Raw genomic sequence first — 18,708 nt, 5'->3', positions numbered from 1 at the left:
AAAAAAAAAAAAAAAAAAAAAAAAAAAATTGTAATCGAACGAGGAGTTCAGCAGGTTTGAATCAATTTGTGAGTTACCTGATTGATGAGGAGTACGTCGTAGTGGGTTTATAGAGTCACAATATATATATACTATTGAATCTTGAGGTTGCAAGTTGTTTCTAACCGATTTTACAAGTTACAGTGGGCAATGGCGTCGTCTAAACAAGAGTACAAGAAGAAAGGAGATCAACAGAAACATAGAATGCAAAGAGGTTGCAGACGAGGCTCAGTTTCATCCAGATCATAGGTATCTCTTTTCAAAGCCGAAAACATTGTATCTCTTTCTTATCTCGGACGTCAACCAAATTGTCCATCAGACCATCACCATAATCAACTTCGACTGAACCGGAGGCCAAGTTGAGTTGAATCTGAGACAACTAAAGTTTACAATCTGGACATTTGACTTCTGATCAACCTCCACATGTCCGCAAACACAACTTACCGTCCTGTGCCTTCTTTAGCATCAAAACTCCCGGAACACTCAGGTAATCATGACTTACTGACTTGTGCTTGATTCTTTCCCGTTTGAAAATCAGTGTATGATTTTGGTCCTTTTGGATACTTTGATTTGATGTAAATATACACACTACTAGACTTGACGTCTTTATCTCCTAATCAATATCACCCCAAAACCCACATTTCCTTAAACTGGGATGAGCAATAAAATAGAAAAAACAAAATCATATATTCTACAGAACTTTCAGGTTCTTGATTGCTCTATAAATCTCCCAGATATGGCAGCCGCAAGAGCTGCAGTGAACTTAGGATCTTTGGTCAAAGAAGAAGCCATTTGTTGCACCAGGACATCTTGAATCGTGCCTCTCTCTTTCTTTTCCTCAACTGGTTCAAGAACACCTTGAACTAGATCAAGCTTCACCGTCCTAGATCCACTTGCATGTTGGCCTGGGTGGTTATGTGTCCCTTCGTAGGTGGCTACCACGAACGATGGATCTTCTGCACTTCGTTGCACCTACACATGCACACACAAACACAGATACCACTAGAGATCTTAATCAATTAAATATCAAAGTGCTCTTTAACAAGTTTAAACTCGGAGTTCAATGTAAATTACCTTCTTCTTGACCAGACAAGACGGTGAAAACGAGCATCTGAAGTAAGCTCTAGGAGATGGTTTATCTCTCGTAATCTTTTGCCCATATTTCCTCCATTGATATCCATCTTTCACAGTCTACAAGTATATCCACAAAAAAACATTCGTTTTGGTACACTCAAAGGTGCTTAATAAGAACAAGACTATGGATTATGAAAAAAGTACCAAATCGTCTTTAAAACATACGTTTACTATCACCAACAATAGAACAATACTTGTTGTAGAGACTACAATATTCAGGTAAACAACTTATCAACTTACCAAGCTAGTGTCAGACTTCTCGGTATGGAAGTAAGCGGTTGAAACTGTTGCTTTATCGCTGGTGATTTTTTCGATTGTTGGGCCGCAACTGAGTCCAACAGGGGAGCTTACAAAGTCATCCAGGTCTTGTTTTCGTTTCTTCGTTAACTTTTCCTTCTGAAACTTGACAGTTTCAGGACTCTGCAACTCCTTTAAAAGATTCTGTAAAGCATAGTACTTCTCACAGACTCTGGCTAGTGTTTCGGTTAGCTTCTTGTTCTCCGAATTAACCCGGTTTAGCTCCTCTTGTAACATACATGTCTTCAATTCAAAATTCACAAAACCATAAAATGAAAAAAAAAAAAAAAAAAAAAAAAAAAAAAATCAGCATTTACCAAACTAAATCCCTAAACGAACAAAGCTTTGATTTCAGCATCAGCGAGCTAACTAAACTAATCTATTCATCCATAACCACACTGAGTGAGTAAAAAAAAAAAATCTAATGTTTAAAGATGCACACCAAGTGTTCAATGAAAAGAAAACCAACCTCGTCGTCTTTCACTAACCATTTTGGCTTCACATCTGCAGAACCCGAATCCGAGACTTCCTGTTTCTGAATCACAAAAAGAGAAACGAAACATGAACCCTCCAAGATTGATGGGCACAACTCCGATTTAGCAGAGATTGATGTGGAAAGATGAAACTCACCGGAAGTTTACCGGAGAAATGGAGATCAAATGGGTTGGTGTTGGGATCATAGTCCATAAATTTTGGTAGACGAGAGAACAAATAATTAGTGTTACGTGAGAAAGAAACTAAAGATTAAAGCGAAGAAGACCAAATCCATGTTCGCCGAGAGATTTGGTCTCCTTTGGGTTTTATAGTAAAAGTAGTAAGTGGAGGGAGTGTAATGTGTGACCTTATCAATTATTAAGTAAGAGCTCGTGGAGGGATTTGGACCATTTGGTGTCCATACATTTATTTATTCTTTTGAAAAACTTCTAAGAAAGTTATATATAAAACCATGATTTAATTTTATAGGGTTAGTACAAAATAAATTCAAAATATATAATATATATATATATATATTTAAACAAATTGTCTATTTTTTATAACAACCCATCTAGATGGGTGATTGAGAAAGTCATTTTACAGTGCCGGAAAATATACAAAAATAATCCGCAACACATTTGTTAACATGATCATTCCATTTTCATTTTGTTCTGCATATTTTGGTTATAACTCAAACATGATTCTTTACAACATTAAAGAATCTCAAAAAATAAAATTTTAATTTCTAATAATAAAATGTAATTTTATCACTTGGTTGTTACTATCTAAAATATAAAATTGTGATTACAATAAACAAAAAAATGATCATAGTCCAAATTGATTTTGTTTAACGTAAGGATTTTATATTTGGTTAATCAGATTTAATATTAAGAAAAGTTTAAAGAGAAAGGAAAGTATATGAAGTAACCAAATGTCTAACGTGCTTGTGATTGTTGGGTTAAGTTTGAAATAGCTTGAAGCCCAAGAAGAATATATTTAGGAGTTTGAGGAGATATCTAAAATAAGTTAGTTTTCCTGTTTGGATTAAGGAAATATTGTCTAAGGTTTTTATATAAAAGGAGATTCAGAGATATTGCATTATGTATGAATTTGAGAGAGAACAAGAGAGAGCTTTAGGTTTTGAGAGAGTTTCCTAAAGATTAATAAAAGAGAGTAATTTTTTTATATTTTGTTCTTATTTTTCTTGAAGTTCTTTGTTCTGATTCTATATTTGGTATCAGAGCTAGAAAGTTTTTCAAGGTTTTGTTCAAAGTTTTTTTTTCGTAAGACATCATGGGAGAGATTATGGAGGCATCAAACACAGCGACAACAAACCTAAAGGAAGGAAGTTCACCTTCGATCAAGTGTCCTATGCTAACCTCTACCAACTACACGGTATGGGTTATGCGCATGAAGATCCTACTTAAAGTTCATAAGGTCTGGGATATTATCGAAGATCCAACAGGAGATGTTGATCAGAATAACATGGCTACTGCTTTGTTGTTCCAATCAATCCCGGAGGCACTTATTCTACAAGTAGGAGAGCTAGATTCGGAAAAGAAGGTGTGGGAAGCCATTAAACCAAGGCACATGGGAGCAGAACGTGTTAAGGAGGCAAGGTTGCAGACTCTAATGGATGAGTTCGATCGATTGAAGATGAAGGATACTGAGACAATAGATGACTTCGCTGGCAAGTTATCTGAAATCTCTTCGAAATCGGCATCACTTGGAGAGGATATTGAGGAATCGAAGCTTGTTAAGAAATTCTTGAAGGGTCTTCCTCGCAGAAAATACATACATATCATTGCCTCGCTTGAGCAAGTTTTGGACCTTAAGAACACTAGCTTCAAAGACATTGTTGGACGTCTCAAAACTTATGAAGAACGCATCGCTGAAGAAGAGGAGGCTCAGGAAGAACAGAGTAAGTTGATGTACGCTAACATGGAATCTCAATCACCTCATGAGCAGCGTGAATTCAAGGGAGAGTATCGAGGCAGAGGACGAGGAGGACGGTTTCTCGGCAGAGGAAGAGGCCGGGGATGCTATAATGGAGGACGAGATATTTCAAGAATAGTTTGCTATCGGTGTGATAAAGCTGGTCACTTCGTCTCTAATTGTCCTGATCGAATGCTGAAACTTCAAGAAGCTCAAGAAAGTGATGACAAGAGTACAAGGGAAGCCGACGAACTTATGATACACGAGGTAGTATATCTCAATGAAGAGAAGGTTGTGCCAAGCAAGTATGAAACGAATAGCGGAGAAGAAAATACGTGGTACCTAGACAATGGAGCTAGCAATCATATGACTGGGGACCAAAGATATTTCTCGAAACTAGACACATCTATTCGGGGTAAAGTGAGGTTTGGTGATGACTCTCGAATAGACATCAAAGATAAGGGGTTGATTGAGTTTGTTGATAGGCATGGAGAGCTACAAACAATGACCGATGTGTATTTCATTCCGGGGTTGAAGAGTAACATTGTTAGTCTTGGACAAGCTACTGAGTGTGGATGTGACATACGAATGATAGATGACAACTTAACTATGCATGATCAAGATGGAAAGTTGCTAATCAAGGCAGTGAGATCAAGAAATCGGCTTTACAAGGTAACAATGGCGATTAAAGATCAAATAAGCCTTTATTCTATGACAACAAGCGATTCAAGTAGATGGCATGTGAGGTTGGGTCACGTTAACTATGAGACTATGAAGTCCATGATACAAAAGGAACCTGTGATAGGAGTACCACATGTTGTGCTTGAGAAAGAAATCTGTGGATCATGCCTTCTCAGAAAACAAACATGGCATGTATTTCCGCAAGCCACTACTTATCGAGCAACTAGAGCACTTGAGTTGATACACGGTGACTTATGTGGTCCCATAACACCGAGTACAATGGCTGGAAACAAATACATTTTTGTGCTCATTGATGACTATTCACGGTATATGTGGATAACTCTGTTGAAGGAGAAGAGTGAGGCTTTCAACAAGTTTAAACGGTTCAAAAGTATGGTGGAGCAAGAAACAGGATTGAACGTTCAAACTTTCAGAACGGACAGAGGAGGTGAGTTTGTATCAATAGAGTTCAATGAGTTTTGTGCCAACTCGGGTATAAAACGACATCTCACAGCTCCTTATACTCCACAATAAAATGGAGTTATGGAGAGGAGGAATAGGACGTTGATGGAGATGACTCAAAGTATTCTCAAGCATATGCGAGTTTCGAATTACTTATGGGGAGAAGCTGTGAGGCATTCTACATACCTCTTGAATAGAATTGCTACACGAGCACTCAAAGAACAAACTCCATATGAGATGTTTCGATCGAAGAAACCCAATATCAACCATCTCCGAGTGTTTGGCTGCATCGGGTATGCAAAAACAGAGGTACCGCACTTAAAGAAACTGGATGATAGAACGCGAATGTTGGTTTCTTTGGGTACGGAACCAGGATCAAAGGCTTATAGGATGTATGATCTACAAAATCGGAGAATAGTCGTAAGCCGTGATGTTATTTTTGATGAAGAAAAGGGCTGGAACTGGAATCAAAACAGAGCTGAGGAGAATAAAGCTGGAGAGTTTACGATCAAGTTTGGAGTTTACGGGAACCATGGTATTCAAGAAACAGAGCAAGTCTATCGAGAAGAAGAGCTTGACGAAGCTGGTAGAACCGCCAATAACAATGTCCAATCAGAAACTATGGTTAAAAGAGAGATTGGAAGTATCGAAGAAGATGCTATCGAAAGTAGAGACGATGGTAGCGAGGATGATGATCAAGGAGTTGTTGAGCTGAGAAGGTCACAAAGAGAGATACGTAGACCCAAGTATCTCAATGATTACGTGTTACTTGCCAAGGAAGAAGGAGAACATCTGTTAATGTGTCTCAACAATGAACCATACAACTTCGAGGAAGCAAGAGAATCGGAAAACTGGATGCAGGCGTGTGAGGATGAGATTCATTCGATCACAAAAAATTATACATGGGATCTTGTTGAACTTACACAAGGAGAAAAACCAATAGGCTTAAAGTGGGTCTTTAAGCTTAAAAGGAATTCCGATGGAAGCATTAATAAATACAAAGCCAGACTCGTCGCCAAAGGATACATACCAAGGTATGGGATAGACTATGAAGATGTTTTTGCTCCGGTGGCAAGAATTGAGACAATACGGCTCCTCATCAGTCTTTCAGCGGCTAATGGATGGGAAATCCATCACTTAGACGTTAAGACGGCGTTTCTTCATGGAGATTTAAAGGAGACTGTTTATGTAAAGCAACCGGAGAGTTTTGTTATGAAAGGAAGTGAAGACAAAGTCTATAGACTCAACAAAGCATTATATGGACTAAAGCAGGCTCCAAGAGCATGGAATGATAATTTGAATCAAGTTCTCCATGAGCTTAAGTTCAAACGGTGTTCAAAGGAACCCTCGGTTTATCGGAGAAAGGTGAATCAAGATACTCTTCTGGTTGCCGTTTATGTTGACGATCTCTTTGTTTTAGGGACCAATGTTAAGACCATAGAAGGGTTCAAGAAAGAGATGTCGTCAAAATTTGATATGAGTGACCTTGGTAAGCTGACTTATTATCTATGGATTGAAGTATGCCAAAACAGAGAGGGAATAACATTGAGTCAAAGGCGATATTCATCTAAAATCCTAGAGGAAGCTGGAATGTCGAAGTGTAACTTGACGCAGACACCTATGGAGGCTGGACTCAAATTATCAAAGGCTTTGAAGGAGAAAGACATTGATGCCACGAGCTATAGAAAAATTGTGGGATGTCTTCGCTATCTGCTTCACACTCGACCAGACCTGTCTTACAGTGTAGGAGTACTTAGTCGATATATGCATAATCCTAAGGAGTCCCATGGAGTGGCGATGAAGCAAGTTTTAAGGTATCTGCAGGGAACGTTGATGCTAGGACTCAAGTTCACAAGATCCAGTTCCAAAACTGTTTGGTTTAGTGATAGTAGTCATAATGTGGATCCGGACGATGGTAAGAGCACAACCGGCCATGTATTCTATCTTGGAGGGAGTTTGATTTCTTGGTGTTCTCAGAAACAAGAAACAGTTGCATTGTCATCATGTGAGGCTGAGTTCATGGCAGCTACAGAGACGGCAAAACAGGTGATATGGCTACAAGACTTACTAAGTGAGATCACCGAGTTACCACGAGAAAAGGTTGTTATTCGTATAGATAATAAGTCTGCAATTGCCCTCACCAAGAACCCAGTTTTCCATGGCCGAAGCAAACACATACACACAAGGTACCATTTCATAAGAGAATGTGTTGAGAATGGACAGATTGAAGTTGAGCATGTTCCCGGAGATGAGCAAAGGGCGGACATCTTAACAAAAGCATTTGGAAGGGTTAAGCATAAAGAGATGAGGGAACTCATTGGCTTGAAGGATATGAGTGAAGAAGATTTCAAGCTTAAGAGGGAGATTGTTGGGTTAAGCTTGAAATAGCTTGAAGCCCAAGAAGAGTATATTTAGGAGAAAAGCTAAATATACATATTGGAGTTTTAGGAGATATATAAAATAAGTTAGTTTTCCTGTTTGGATTAAGGAAATATTGTCTAAGGTTTTTATATAAAAGGAGATGCAGAGATATTGCATTATGTATAAGTTTGAGAAATAATAAGAGAGAGCTTTAGGTTTTGAGAGAGTTTCCTAATGATTAATAAAAGAGAGTAATTCTTTTATATTCTGTTCTTATTTTTCTTGAAGTTCTTTGTTCTGATTCTATAGTGATAATGGTTTTTTAGCTACCAACATTAAAGTTATTATACTACTTTATGATTTTCTGATTGACTATTATTCGAGTATGAACAGTGAAAAGACTGAAAAGCTACAAAACACAACAAAAAGAACCTACAAATTTAAACAGGCCAAGGAAAGATAGTAAAAGATGAGAAGAGTTTGGAAAGAACCAAAAAATTGTAGCAAAAAAAGAAGTAAACGAAACTGGTCAGAACATAAAAACAAAAAGACTGTAAATAAATAAAATGAAATTGTGTAAAATACAAAATACAGGAAAATTCTTTAACAAATTAATAGTATTTACGTATTTACAAAAAAAAAAAAAAAAAAAAAAANTTTAATACGTTGTCTTGTTTCGAAACACTTGTCCTAAAAATTAAAATAGGTTAGGTGTTAAATCGCAATCGAATTGTTATAATTTTGTTGCCATCGGAGAAAACAATAAAAGATCGGTTCAAAATCAACAATTTCGGCTGCTGTCCCATGTCGAAGAAAAATTAGTACTCCCCTACATTAACTTGCATTGTAAGGTCCTATCTGTTTTCTCTTTTATCGTATTCTGAATTTGGTTTGATTTTAAAACTTAGACCTTTCGATTGACTTGACCCATCGTGTCATTGACCGGTGACCGGCATATTCAATTTTTATCTTTATGTAATCCTAACTTACATTGCATTAATTACGTCAAAGTGCATTACAGTATTTAGTCCTTTACTCGAAACAATAGTAGTAAGCCTGTTCCGGGTTTAATCATTCATAATCGTACTATAAATATTACAAGAACTTACTGTTTTTTAATGAAGCTCTTGGGGTCCAATACTCAATTTCCCAAAATTTGACACAAAACTTTAAATAATAATTGTAAAATAAAATAAAAACCAGGGGGGTGTCAAAACATGATAACCTGTTGTTCCACTTAACGAGTCTTGTGGGGTTTAGAAATTTTCTTCTTTCGCTTCTTGGCAGATTTGGGTGTTTTATTCTTCCTAGACTCTCGTTTCTCTTCTTTCACTTTCTTCTTGTGCTCTTTCCTTGCAGCTTTCTTGTCTTCGGGACCCAATTCTTTTTCACTCTCTTCACTTTCTTCTTCGCTTCCTTCTTCTTCATCATCTTCTTCTCCTTCCTCTTCCCCTGCTTCAGCATTCACCTCTATTTGCTGATCTTTTACTTTAGGAAGAGCATCCTTAAGCCCCGTTATCGTTTGGTATAGCATGTCTCCTGTGTCCTGTCCGCTCGTTATCTTTGCCACGTCAGCCTCCGGATTGTTCACAGCATCCAGAGATTTCGGTATGTATGACTGTGATCATCATAACAAAACCAATAAGAAAGATGATTCTACAGATAGCTTCACACATCAGTTTTGATGACTGGATACACTTCACTAACCTTCATGAATACTGAATCCGCGATTTCATCCTCTACGGATATCTCTCCTCGCTCTATAACTTTTTGTTGGACCTGCTCATTGTCACATACTTCATTACATTAATTTGACATTACCAATACAAACGTTACAGCTTTAAACATGAAGCTCCCCACTGATTCAAAAGCAAAAGTAACATATAATAAAAAGTTATACATTACCTCTTCCAAATAGCTATCAACATTTTCGTCTGTTATTGTCGGATCCACTATGAAGTCAAATAGCTCCCTTATTGTCATAACAGCCACACCATGTTTCTTGAAAAAATCCTGCGCGTGAATGTCAAAACAATGCACACATCAGACATTTTTTCCCAGTCAGAGTACGTATTGTTAAATCATGCTACTATTCGCACTTACTGAGACATGGTCACAATCTTCCCGTAGAAAATTCAGGGCAAGAGGATGGTCCAGATCCACAGATTGAGAAACATCAATAATATAAAGGTGGCCCTGAAAAAGTCAAGATGATATCATCTCTATTGTTTAAAAACTTTTGCTTTTGTTTCCTCAGAGATCCTTTATGAACAAATAACTCAAAACTCACCTCAAAATAAAGTATGTTATACTCACTGAGATCCCCATGCACCAATTTGCACTTCTGATACAATACTCGCATTTGAATTATCAACTGAAATGCAAGCGAAAAGATGTTAGAGTTACTTATAGTGATGAGATCCTGAAGAGATTAACTATGGCTGTAATGCCACCTGATATTAAAGTACTACCATAAGACACTTTGGACTTTCTCTGCGAGAAAATCAGACATACCTCTAGATAACATTCACGTAATTTGTCTAGTGATAATGCAGCATCCTTGAGACGCGGTGCAGCCCAACCATCCCTCCCTGCAAATATAAATAAATAAAACAATATTAGTCTATTTGATTAGGTAGCTGGAAATATCTTTACGTCAACATTTCTCTGTTTCATTGAAATATGTTAATGAAACAGAGTAAACAGAGAAGAGTAGCCTGGAATCAGTGACCAAAAAGAAAAGATAATGAATTAGAGCGAACCTATGAACTCCATCACAAGAACATGAAGGCGTAGAAGTATAACAGCTGGACATCTAATTCCTGCTGCATGAAGCCTGCCAATGAAGCACGAATATAAACCAACCAAGGAGTTACAAAACTATTGTAACATATAATTGAAAAACAGCGAGTACATCTCCAGCTTTTAATTGGAAAACAAGATATGTGAACCAAAATTAACTAGATTCAATATGGATCAGTAGATCAGAGATGACTGACAAGATTCGTTATTCTAATTCATGTAAGTACTATTATTCAGCACACACCAACAAAAAATAATAGGAATTACCTCTTAAGATTTCTCTGTTCTTTTTCAGCCCACGTCTTCACCATCTTCCTGGGATTGTGGCGACAGTACCCATATCTAAAACGGTAATCTCCTTGTACATATCGATCTCGATCCCTGAAATCATCAAAGTTGAAAATGGGGTCAAAAACAAAATCATCAAGTTAAATTTCTTTGAAGCAACGATAAACAACATTTATTCCTGTATAAGCTTACTTGAAAACTAGAACGGATGTCTTGTACACTTTTATTGCAAGTTCTGAACCGTCAGATTTTGTGGCATGATAAACATTAGCCTGTAAGATAAATAATAAAAGAGAGCACTGTTAACAACGAAATCCAAACACATCATCTTCGTGACTGTTAATAAATAACTAAACCATTGAATATGAAAGTAGTGGTGACATACTTCTTTGCCTGTCGAAATACAACCATTAACATCATTGAACACGCCCCGATTAAGCATTCTAAACAAAACCATACGTGTCCTTGGATCAAGAGCCTGGAACAAAGAGCAAACGAACAACATCAGCACATTACATTAAACACTCAAAATGACCAGACCCGAATTTTTTTATAACAATCAAAACCTCACCTGTTCAACTGTTGCTCGGTCCGCTTTATCAGTATTTCTGCTTCTACCAATTTCTGTCTCTCTTAAACTTCCACGAATCGCAGTTGTCACAGAATTCGACATCCCAACTTGTACTCTTCCTTCCCATCCCTACATCCGCAATCATCTTAAATCAATCATAAAACCACATAGTTCTCCACCTTACAAGTACAAAAGCTCCCTGAACATAAAAATCCTATAACCTAAATGTTCATTTGAGCAAGAGATTATGAGCAATCCATAAGCTTTTTCAAATTATAATCTTTGACAAAATCATTCCAAACTCTAAACGTTAATGTCCAATATACGGATTAAAAACAGTAAATTTCAAATACTAATGACTCAAAATCAATAGAACCAAGTACAAATGGCTCAGGAGAAGGCAAAATATCAAATTTCAGATACTATGAACACCAATTGATAATAAAGTCGATCACTTTGCAAAGAACCACACAAATCGAAGACCCAAGATAAGAAACATTTATACCTCCAAAGGAGAAGCACGAACGTGACCAGTAAGCTTCTGAGCCTTATTAGATATAGGTTGAAGAGAACTAGAGTTAGGTCGTGAACCATGTCCACCGTGAGCATTAGGACGGCGAGCATGGAGAGAGAATCCACCACCAATCAGCTCGTCATCGTCTTTACCGTCTAGCCAATCTAGAGCTTCAGCGATATCGGAATCTGAAGAAAACGAGAGATCATCTTCATCATCTTCTTCAACCTCTTCTACGTATCCAATAACCGGAGCAGAACTCGGTGGTGGCGCTTCTACTACGACTACTTCCTCCATCGTTTCCTTCAGAGAGGCGGCGAAATTACCGGCGAGAGAGAATCAAAGGAAGAAGAGTATAAAACCCTTTTTCTCACTAAACCGGTATCGGTTATTTGGTTTACAAGACCGGTTCGATTTTGGATTGGTCTAATGAATTTTAAACGTCGTGTTGTTTTTAATGTTCACGCAAGAACTCTGTGTTGTTTTTAACGTTAACGTAAGAACTCCGTATTGTTTTATTTCCGTGAGAAGAGGCGGGAGAACATAATAGATTAACCCTAAAACAGAGCAAAGAGAGGGGGAAACTGAGAGGAGAGGAGAGAGTGAAGAAGATGAGTCATCGTCATCATCAAGCTGTTGATAATCTCATAAATCTTTTAGGGAGAGCTTCTCATGATCTTACTGTTTTGCATTCAAAGCTCGACAAGGAGTTCCAGCAGACTTATCCTGATAACGTAAGTGGAATTTTCGATTCTGGAATCTCGAATTTGTTTTAAAGTTCAATACTTTGAATCCAAGCTCGGAAATAACTAACTGTTGGGTCGCAGGCGAATCCGATGAAGCTGATTCAGAGAATGAAGAAGTTGCAGGAAGATGTGACTGTTCTTAAAGACCAATGCTTGGAGCTATTGTCTGCTAAACAGGTTCGTGTGTGTGTGTCTCGTAACGGCTGATTGAATTAGGAAAAGTGGAGATTTTAGCAGTAGGAATCTGTGTATGAACGATTCAATCTTAGTGATTCCAAGTTATTTGAAACAAAAGATGGGATTTTTATGGATTCCAATGGAGAAAGGGTTGATTTTGTTGTAGACAGTTTATTGTGCAATCAAGGGATTAGATATTTTGTAATTTGAACCAAAAGGATGAGTTTTTATTGACTGTGATGAGAAATGGTAAAATTTTGTTGTATGGAGTTTCAATAGCTGTCATCGATGGTCAGATCTGCTAAGGCTTTTGCAAAGCTAGGCATTTTAAAACAGAGCTTGACTGTTATAGAAGTGACTGTTGATTTTGTTATAACAGGATTTGATTGATAAGGCACAGACAACACTTGTTGGAAATTGCAACCTTATTCAGAAAATGAATGCATCCTTGGGAGAATCAACAAATGGTGATGCAGATGATGCATTGGCTGATTTTAATCAGGTTCGTTTTCCTTTTTTTTTATTGGTACTATGTTGTTGTCTTGCTCAACTCGGGGTTGTGCAATTTCCCAATGCTAAACGTTGAGAAGATGGCAAGAACATTATTAGCAAATAAATTGCTTGTGCAAAGTTTTAACCTTCCCACAGTCAATATCAATATCTAATGCTCAGCTTCTCTGTATTGTATACCTTTAAAATCAAAGAGGCTTTTTAGACATTCCATAATCTCTTTGCTTGTTTCATTTCTTGTTTTTGACCAGATTATCGACGAGTGGACAACACAAGTTAGATCGAGAACAGGTAACCAGGACAAGCCATTAAATATCATTGAAATATTGACATTTATGCATGTGTGCTTATAAAGACTATGTGTGCGTATAAAGACTAGGTGCCATGTATGGCAATTCTTGCAGATCAAGTTCTTCAATCTGTTGTGTGTTTGTGTTTACATATTGCTTCTCTTGTTTCTGATGCAGTGGGGGAGATAGGGGAGGCAGATAAAGAAGACATCAATAAGATGCTTTTCTCTGCTATTGTTCATACCAATTGAGTATGTTCATTTTCATGATTATCTTTAGATTTTCACAACCACTGCATACAATCAAAATTGTGCCCTAGATTTTTGTATCTATGTATTTCCTTGTGCTCGAGTTTTATCTTGGTTGCAAAATTTAATATCAAGTACGAAAACACACACACAAGTTTATTGCTTTTAAAGAGAAGAGAGTACAAAGCAAGAAAAGAAGCCAAACCTTACAATAAAGAGTAAACAAGGAAAGGGATAAAAAGTCCAATGCAGAAAACAGCCATATCCAATAAGATCGTGTGATGATGATGATGATATGATGAGAACATTGAGCCAAACAAAGTCTGAAGTTATGAAGTACATAAGCACTTGCATAAGCTTTAAGACCTTGACTTAGTTCAGAAAGGTGTAACGGTAGTTGTAGGCCTCCATTCCTTCGATTTCAACTTTTCGGAAAGTATTTGTAACGATATTGTAGTAGAAAAGGTAAAACGGGTTGGAAGGATAGTAAGACGAGAACACAACTTCATTTGTTAGAGTGATTATTCCATCAAACCTTAACATGGCCTCTCCAACTGTATCCTCAAACGAAGCAGGGAACTCATATATCTGATGAGCCCATACCTGCGTTTCATGATCTAGAAGCCACATCGTAAAGTATGTACTTGTATTATCAACACCAAGAATGTTTTCAGACTGAAGTATACCTAATTTACCGTTGTAGTGTATAAAAGACCCATACTTCACTGCTTCAATCATTGTTTCCATGATGTCTGGAAGAGAGCTGAACACTTCAGAGTTTACGTCAAAGCAAACTATCATATCATGATCAGTAGACATATCGATAGCTGGATAATACAAAACACCATTGATGCATATCCCTTTCTTTGATGAATGATGGGGTACGCTGCAAGGGATAGTTCTCCATGCGTTGCCAGGTCCAAAAGTCAGAACTTGATGATTATCATAATTCATACCGTTTCGCCAAGTCATGGACAAAACCTTCAACTGGTTATAAACTTCATCATACCCGTAATAGGTCATCATACGAACCCTAGTAGTGTTCATAGTCGGTAAGATTGAGGATTCTTGAGTGTTAGGTTTACATATCATCTGCACATGTTCGATATTTCCATCTACAAGACGCCGCTGATATATAAAACAAACAAATCCTCTGATGGAATTGAATTTTTCATTAGAACCATTCACGGCATTCAAGGGAAGATGCATGACTTGATTGGTAGCTGCAGTAGGTGCGTTCTCAGCAACATTTTGAGCCTGAGGCGGCAAGGAGAAAAAGGTCACGTCACTGTTTACTTCTTCTTGGCAAGCGAACAGAAACTGTCAAGATTTGGTCAGAAAATCAATTAAATAAGATAAAGCAAACTAATTACCAACTAAATAAAATATTGTAATCACAGTACTAAAGCAAAGACAAACAAAAAAAAACCTGTGGAATCTGAGCCATGGCTGTGGTCAATGAACTAGAGAGGTATTAAACTTAAGGAGGAAGAGGAAAGAGAAGAAGGCAATGGAACTGAAAGGCCATCCAAAGCTGTATGTATATACTACATTGCCACTACTAATTGATAGAGACGAAGCATGAAGCAGCCTTTGCTTTAACAAACCTACGACAAGCATCATTGCAAGTGTTACCTACCATGCTCCGGTCTCTTTTGGAAACTTTTACAACATTCTTTTCATTTTTTTATAAATAAAAGGTAATGTACTGTATTCTTGAAACTTTCAATGATGATTTGTTTTCTGCAAATCAAGGTTTTTAGTACTTTTAAAACAATTTCTTTTAAATGTATTCTTCAACGTTTTCAATGATAAGTATAACTTTTGTACTAAACATTTTTGCTAGTGTACCCACTCATTGTAGTTTAAGGAAGATAAGCTTTCTTAAAGATAACCTTTCGAACTTTGACGGAAAGTTAAGCTTTTTAGACATATATAATTAATTATCTTTATAATTCTTAAGAATATGTGTAGTGGGATTAAAAAATAAAATAAATTATAAACACAAAAATAAACAAGCGCTGTCAAAATTAGTGAAGAAAGTTACTGATTTGGATCCCTTGTAGTTGTACCACAACTATTCTGTACCACCATCATGGTTGATAAACTATTTGTACCATCCATTTACAGTCTAATAAAAGTTTGCTCAGATGTTAAGATAAAAAAAATTACAGTATTACCATATTTTTTTTGATGCACTGCAAATAAATTGGTTATGTAAATTTTATGAACTGCAATTCTCGCTGATCGAGCACTTTTGTGTTTTATTCGTGAATGCTGCCTCTTGTTTCTGATACTGTGGGAGAGACATACGAGGCAGATAACGAAGACATCAATAGTTTTTCTTATTCTATTGTTCATACCAATTGATGATGTTCATGTGTATGGTTATGTTCTGATCAGCCTCTGCATATTATCCAAATTATGCGTTAGTATCTAAGATCATTACACAATTTTACAATACCCTTGAACCAAAACAAAGATTGTTATTTTTACAAAACCTTACAGAAACTAATCTTGTATTGTGCTCAAAGCTTGGTTTATAACTTGGTTGCTGATTGGCTTCAAAGAGAGAGAGACCCATTGGTTTAAAATTTAGATGAAGGGCGAAGCTTTCTCACCAGCCATTTCCTACGTAACGAGACGTCCAAAGCCAAGAATGTCTTTGCTTTCCTCTCATCTTCCAAAAGATCACAAGCATCCAGCAGAAACTCATCGTCCATATCAGGCAAAGCTTGCAATGCATCAATGGCATTTCCTATTCCTGAGTAAATTTCGTTCCGAGGAATTGGCTTTGTGCAACCATCATCATCACCTTCTGCCTCAAACAGAGGCTTCCTCGTCTCAAGTCCGGTCTTCTGAGCCTTATGTACAGTTGTTAGCTCCAAAGGTGGAGTTGTTGGATTAGGTCGCTTATTCTGCTGCTTGTGTGGTGAACTAAAGTCATTGACTATTTCCATCTCATGGCCATAGCTTTCCAACTCTATCATTAGATTCTCACAATTGAAACTATCTTGGGAGAGATGTTCATGTATCTTGCACAAATTGCCGTAACTATCCAAGGTTTTGCCTTTATATATAGTTGCATCTGGATGATCCTGCAAAATCAGACACTAATCGCTTAAAATCAAACCTTTTGTTCAGCTTAACATATTTCTCTTATCTAGAACAAGTTTTATCGAACAAGAAAGCAAAGACAGAACCCCAAAAGTGTCACATGATCAAATAAAAAAAGAGTATCATTAGTAAGCCTTACCTTGATATATGCTTTCCAATATTCATCTTCTGCAACGATGGTTTGGTTCTCCTCATCCCAAGTAAAGCCATCAAGATTGAGGATACTGGTGATGTCGTCACGCTCTTTCAACATCAATATGTAACGATTCTCCAGCATGAACATGTCAGTCTGCAATCCGAACTTTGCATTGAAGCATTCTGCCATGTCAGCCCAAGCTTGCTCTGTAAATGTCTCACCAATCTTATTTCCTCTATTCACCTGCTCTAACATAAGATCAATAAGACAGCAGTCCATGACCTGTGTCCATTCTATACAAGGAGGACCGGTATTGCTACAGAGGTAATCATTTTTCTCGTTGCTGGAATAAACCACCATCTGGAAACTGTGAGTTTCCCCCAGAGTATCTTTAAACCCATCTGTGCTTCCATTTTCTGAAAAGGATTCATATGAATACCAAAGGATCAGTCATTAATCACTTCTGCATAGCTAGTCTCACATACACAGCTTTAGGAATCCAAAGGAAATAGAGAGCACAACGATAGAGTTATAAAACTTAGATAAAGACAATACAATGATTTTTTTTCAAAAAAAAAAAAGAAAATAAAAATCAGATTAGCTTTAACTTTTACTTTGCATTGAATCACAAAGAAAAGAAAATGCTATAGGAGAAGCTTACCGATCATCAGCGCAGTTTCTGCCGGACTGGGATCAAAAGCTTGAGCCAAGCGTGTGTATCTCCCATCCGACGTTTCCTTCCCAAAAATGAAGCAAAGATTTGGATAGCTCGGAATAGTTTTAACTCGATATGATCTAGCTTCTGGATGTGCCTACACATGTTTTAGTTGTAAGCATAACCATATAACTAGTATCTTAAAAGAAGAAGAATGTGGCATGCCTGTATATAGGTATTCCAAGTGCCATCATCTGCAATCACCATATCTCTCCTTGTATCCCATGAGAACCCATTTTGCTCGAGTAGAAACTTTATGTCGTTGTACAACCTCCTTAAGTGTTTGTACCGATTCTTCAGAACGTCTTTGCTGTGTTGAGACCCGAATTTGGCATTGAATGCTGTAACCATTTCATTCCAAGCACTTGTTATGAAAGTCTGCCCAACTCTGTTCCCATTGTTCACTTGATCCACTAACAAGTCAATTAGATAGTAATCCATTGGAGGAGTCCAAAATGTCCTTGTGCGGTCAGAATGCTGCACTTGGCTTGCCTTAGTCCCACCTGCAGAAGCAAGATTTATTTACTCTAGGCACCTCTCACAGTCGGATTAATCCAAAAAATTTAGACCTAGATAAGATTTAACTCACTTGATTGGGCAGCCGAACCATCATCTCTATGATCTTTTCCTTGGACCGGATGTGGTATAGTCCCTAGCTCAGCTGGACAAGCAAATATTGTGTCCAAATCTTTGTAGCTCGATAAGATGCAGGGACTGAATTGTAAAAGAGATAGTCACACGTGTGAGGAGAGCTGAATCTATTTGGGATCATGTGCAACAAAGTTCACACGTGAGAGATGAGGAAAGTTGCCTAGGAGGCTAAGAAGAACCTAGAAGATGATTAAGCTATATAAATAAAGAGGGGAAGCATCACAAGGGGATATGATGAATGTTGTGAGGGGTTAGCCGACATGAGGCTGCTTGGGAAGAGAGGAACCCGAGGGATGTGAGCGAGGGTTGCCGATCTTATCTTTCACTTTGTTCTTCATTTCTATCTTGTAATCTGAGAGTTATTGAACCTTTTGAGTTTGCATTTACATGTTAATGGAGGTTTAATGGAGTTTCCCTAAGGTTAAGCTTTTGTTCATGGAGTTTACTAGTTAGAAGCTTAACATATACATATATTTATATTTTGAAATATGTAACAAACGAATCATCACTATCTAATTATATTTTTTGTTTGCAAATTTTTTTCACATTATTTAATGTTC

General features: G+C 37.3%; 5 protein-coding genes across 5 annotated transcripts; 1 reads left to right on the top strand and 4 right to left on the bottom strand.

The window, feature by feature from the left end:
• Window positions 582–2,305, bottom strand: LOC104752136 (probable WRKY transcription factor 60). The gene is made up of 5 exons (XM_010474205.2): window positions 2,101–2,305; window positions 1,940–2,005; window positions 1,414–1,713; window positions 1,114–1,230; window positions 582–1,011 (listed from the first exon to the last, which is right to left on the bottom strand). Exons 1-5 carry the CDS (start codon window positions 2,155–2,157, stop codon window positions 742–744), a joined length of 810 nt encoding a protein of 269 aa, XP_010472507.1. The 5' UTR covers window positions 2,158–2,305; the 3' UTR covers window positions 582–741.
• LOC104752135 (serine/threonine-protein kinase RIO1-like) lies at window positions 8,429–11,885 on the bottom strand. Its single transcript, XM_010474204.2, has 12 exons — window positions 11,550–11,885; window positions 11,045–11,173; window positions 10,859–10,951; window positions 10,666–10,745; window positions 10,453–10,566; window positions 10,146–10,219; window positions 9,898–9,974; window positions 9,674–9,757; window positions 9,487–9,579; window positions 9,289–9,396; window positions 9,091–9,162; window positions 8,429–9,001 (listed from the first exon to the last, which is right to left on the bottom strand). The coding sequence occupies exons 1-12, from the start codon at window positions 11,853–11,855 to the stop codon at window positions 8,621–8,623; spliced, it is 1,611 nt and encodes a 536-aa protein (XP_010472506.1). The 5' UTR covers window positions 11,856–11,885; the 3' UTR covers window positions 8,429–8,620.
• LOC104752134 lies at window positions 12,125–13,636 on the top strand. Its single transcript, XM_010474203.2, has 5 exons — window positions 12,125–12,292; window positions 12,386–12,481; window positions 12,861–12,983; window positions 13,243–13,282; window positions 13,459–13,636. Exons 1-5 carry the CDS (start codon window positions 12,170–12,172, stop codon window positions 13,530–13,532), a joined length of 456 nt encoding a protein of 151 aa, XP_010472505.1. The 5' UTR covers window positions 12,125–12,169; the 3' UTR covers window positions 13,533–13,636.
• On the bottom strand, window positions 13,703–15,070 carry LOC104752133 (F-box protein DOR-like). The gene is made up of 2 exons (XM_010474202.1): window positions 14,959–15,070; window positions 13,703–14,849 (listed from the first exon to the last, which is right to left on the bottom strand). The coding sequence occupies exons 1-2, from the start codon at window positions 14,974–14,976 to the stop codon at window positions 13,902–13,904; spliced, it is 966 nt and encodes a 321-aa protein (XP_010472504.1). The 5' UTR covers window positions 14,977–15,070; the 3' UTR covers window positions 13,703–13,901.
• LOC104753978 (L10-interacting MYB domain-containing protein-like) lies at window positions 15,918–18,486 on the bottom strand. The gene is made up of 6 exons (XM_010476147.2): window positions 18,419–18,486; window positions 18,087–18,211; window positions 17,663–18,000; window positions 17,444–17,594; window positions 16,786–17,198; window positions 15,918–16,627 (listed from the first exon to the last, which is right to left on the bottom strand). Exons 1-6 carry the CDS (start codon window positions 18,484–18,486, stop codon window positions 16,118–16,120), a joined length of 1,605 nt encoding a protein of 534 aa, XP_010474449.2. The 3' UTR covers window positions 15,918–16,117.

The sequence above is a fragment of the Camelina sativa genome, chromosome 16 (genome assembly GCF_000633955.1).
Source record: "Camelina sativa cultivar DH55 chromosome 16, Cs, whole genome shotgun sequence".
NCBI classification, from domain to species: domain Eukaryota; kingdom Viridiplantae; phylum Streptophyta; class Magnoliopsida; order Brassicales; family Brassicaceae; genus Camelina; species Camelina sativa.
The sequence above is the reverse complement of the archived record's forward strand: the minus strand, read 5'-3'. Positions and strand labels throughout refer to the sequence as shown.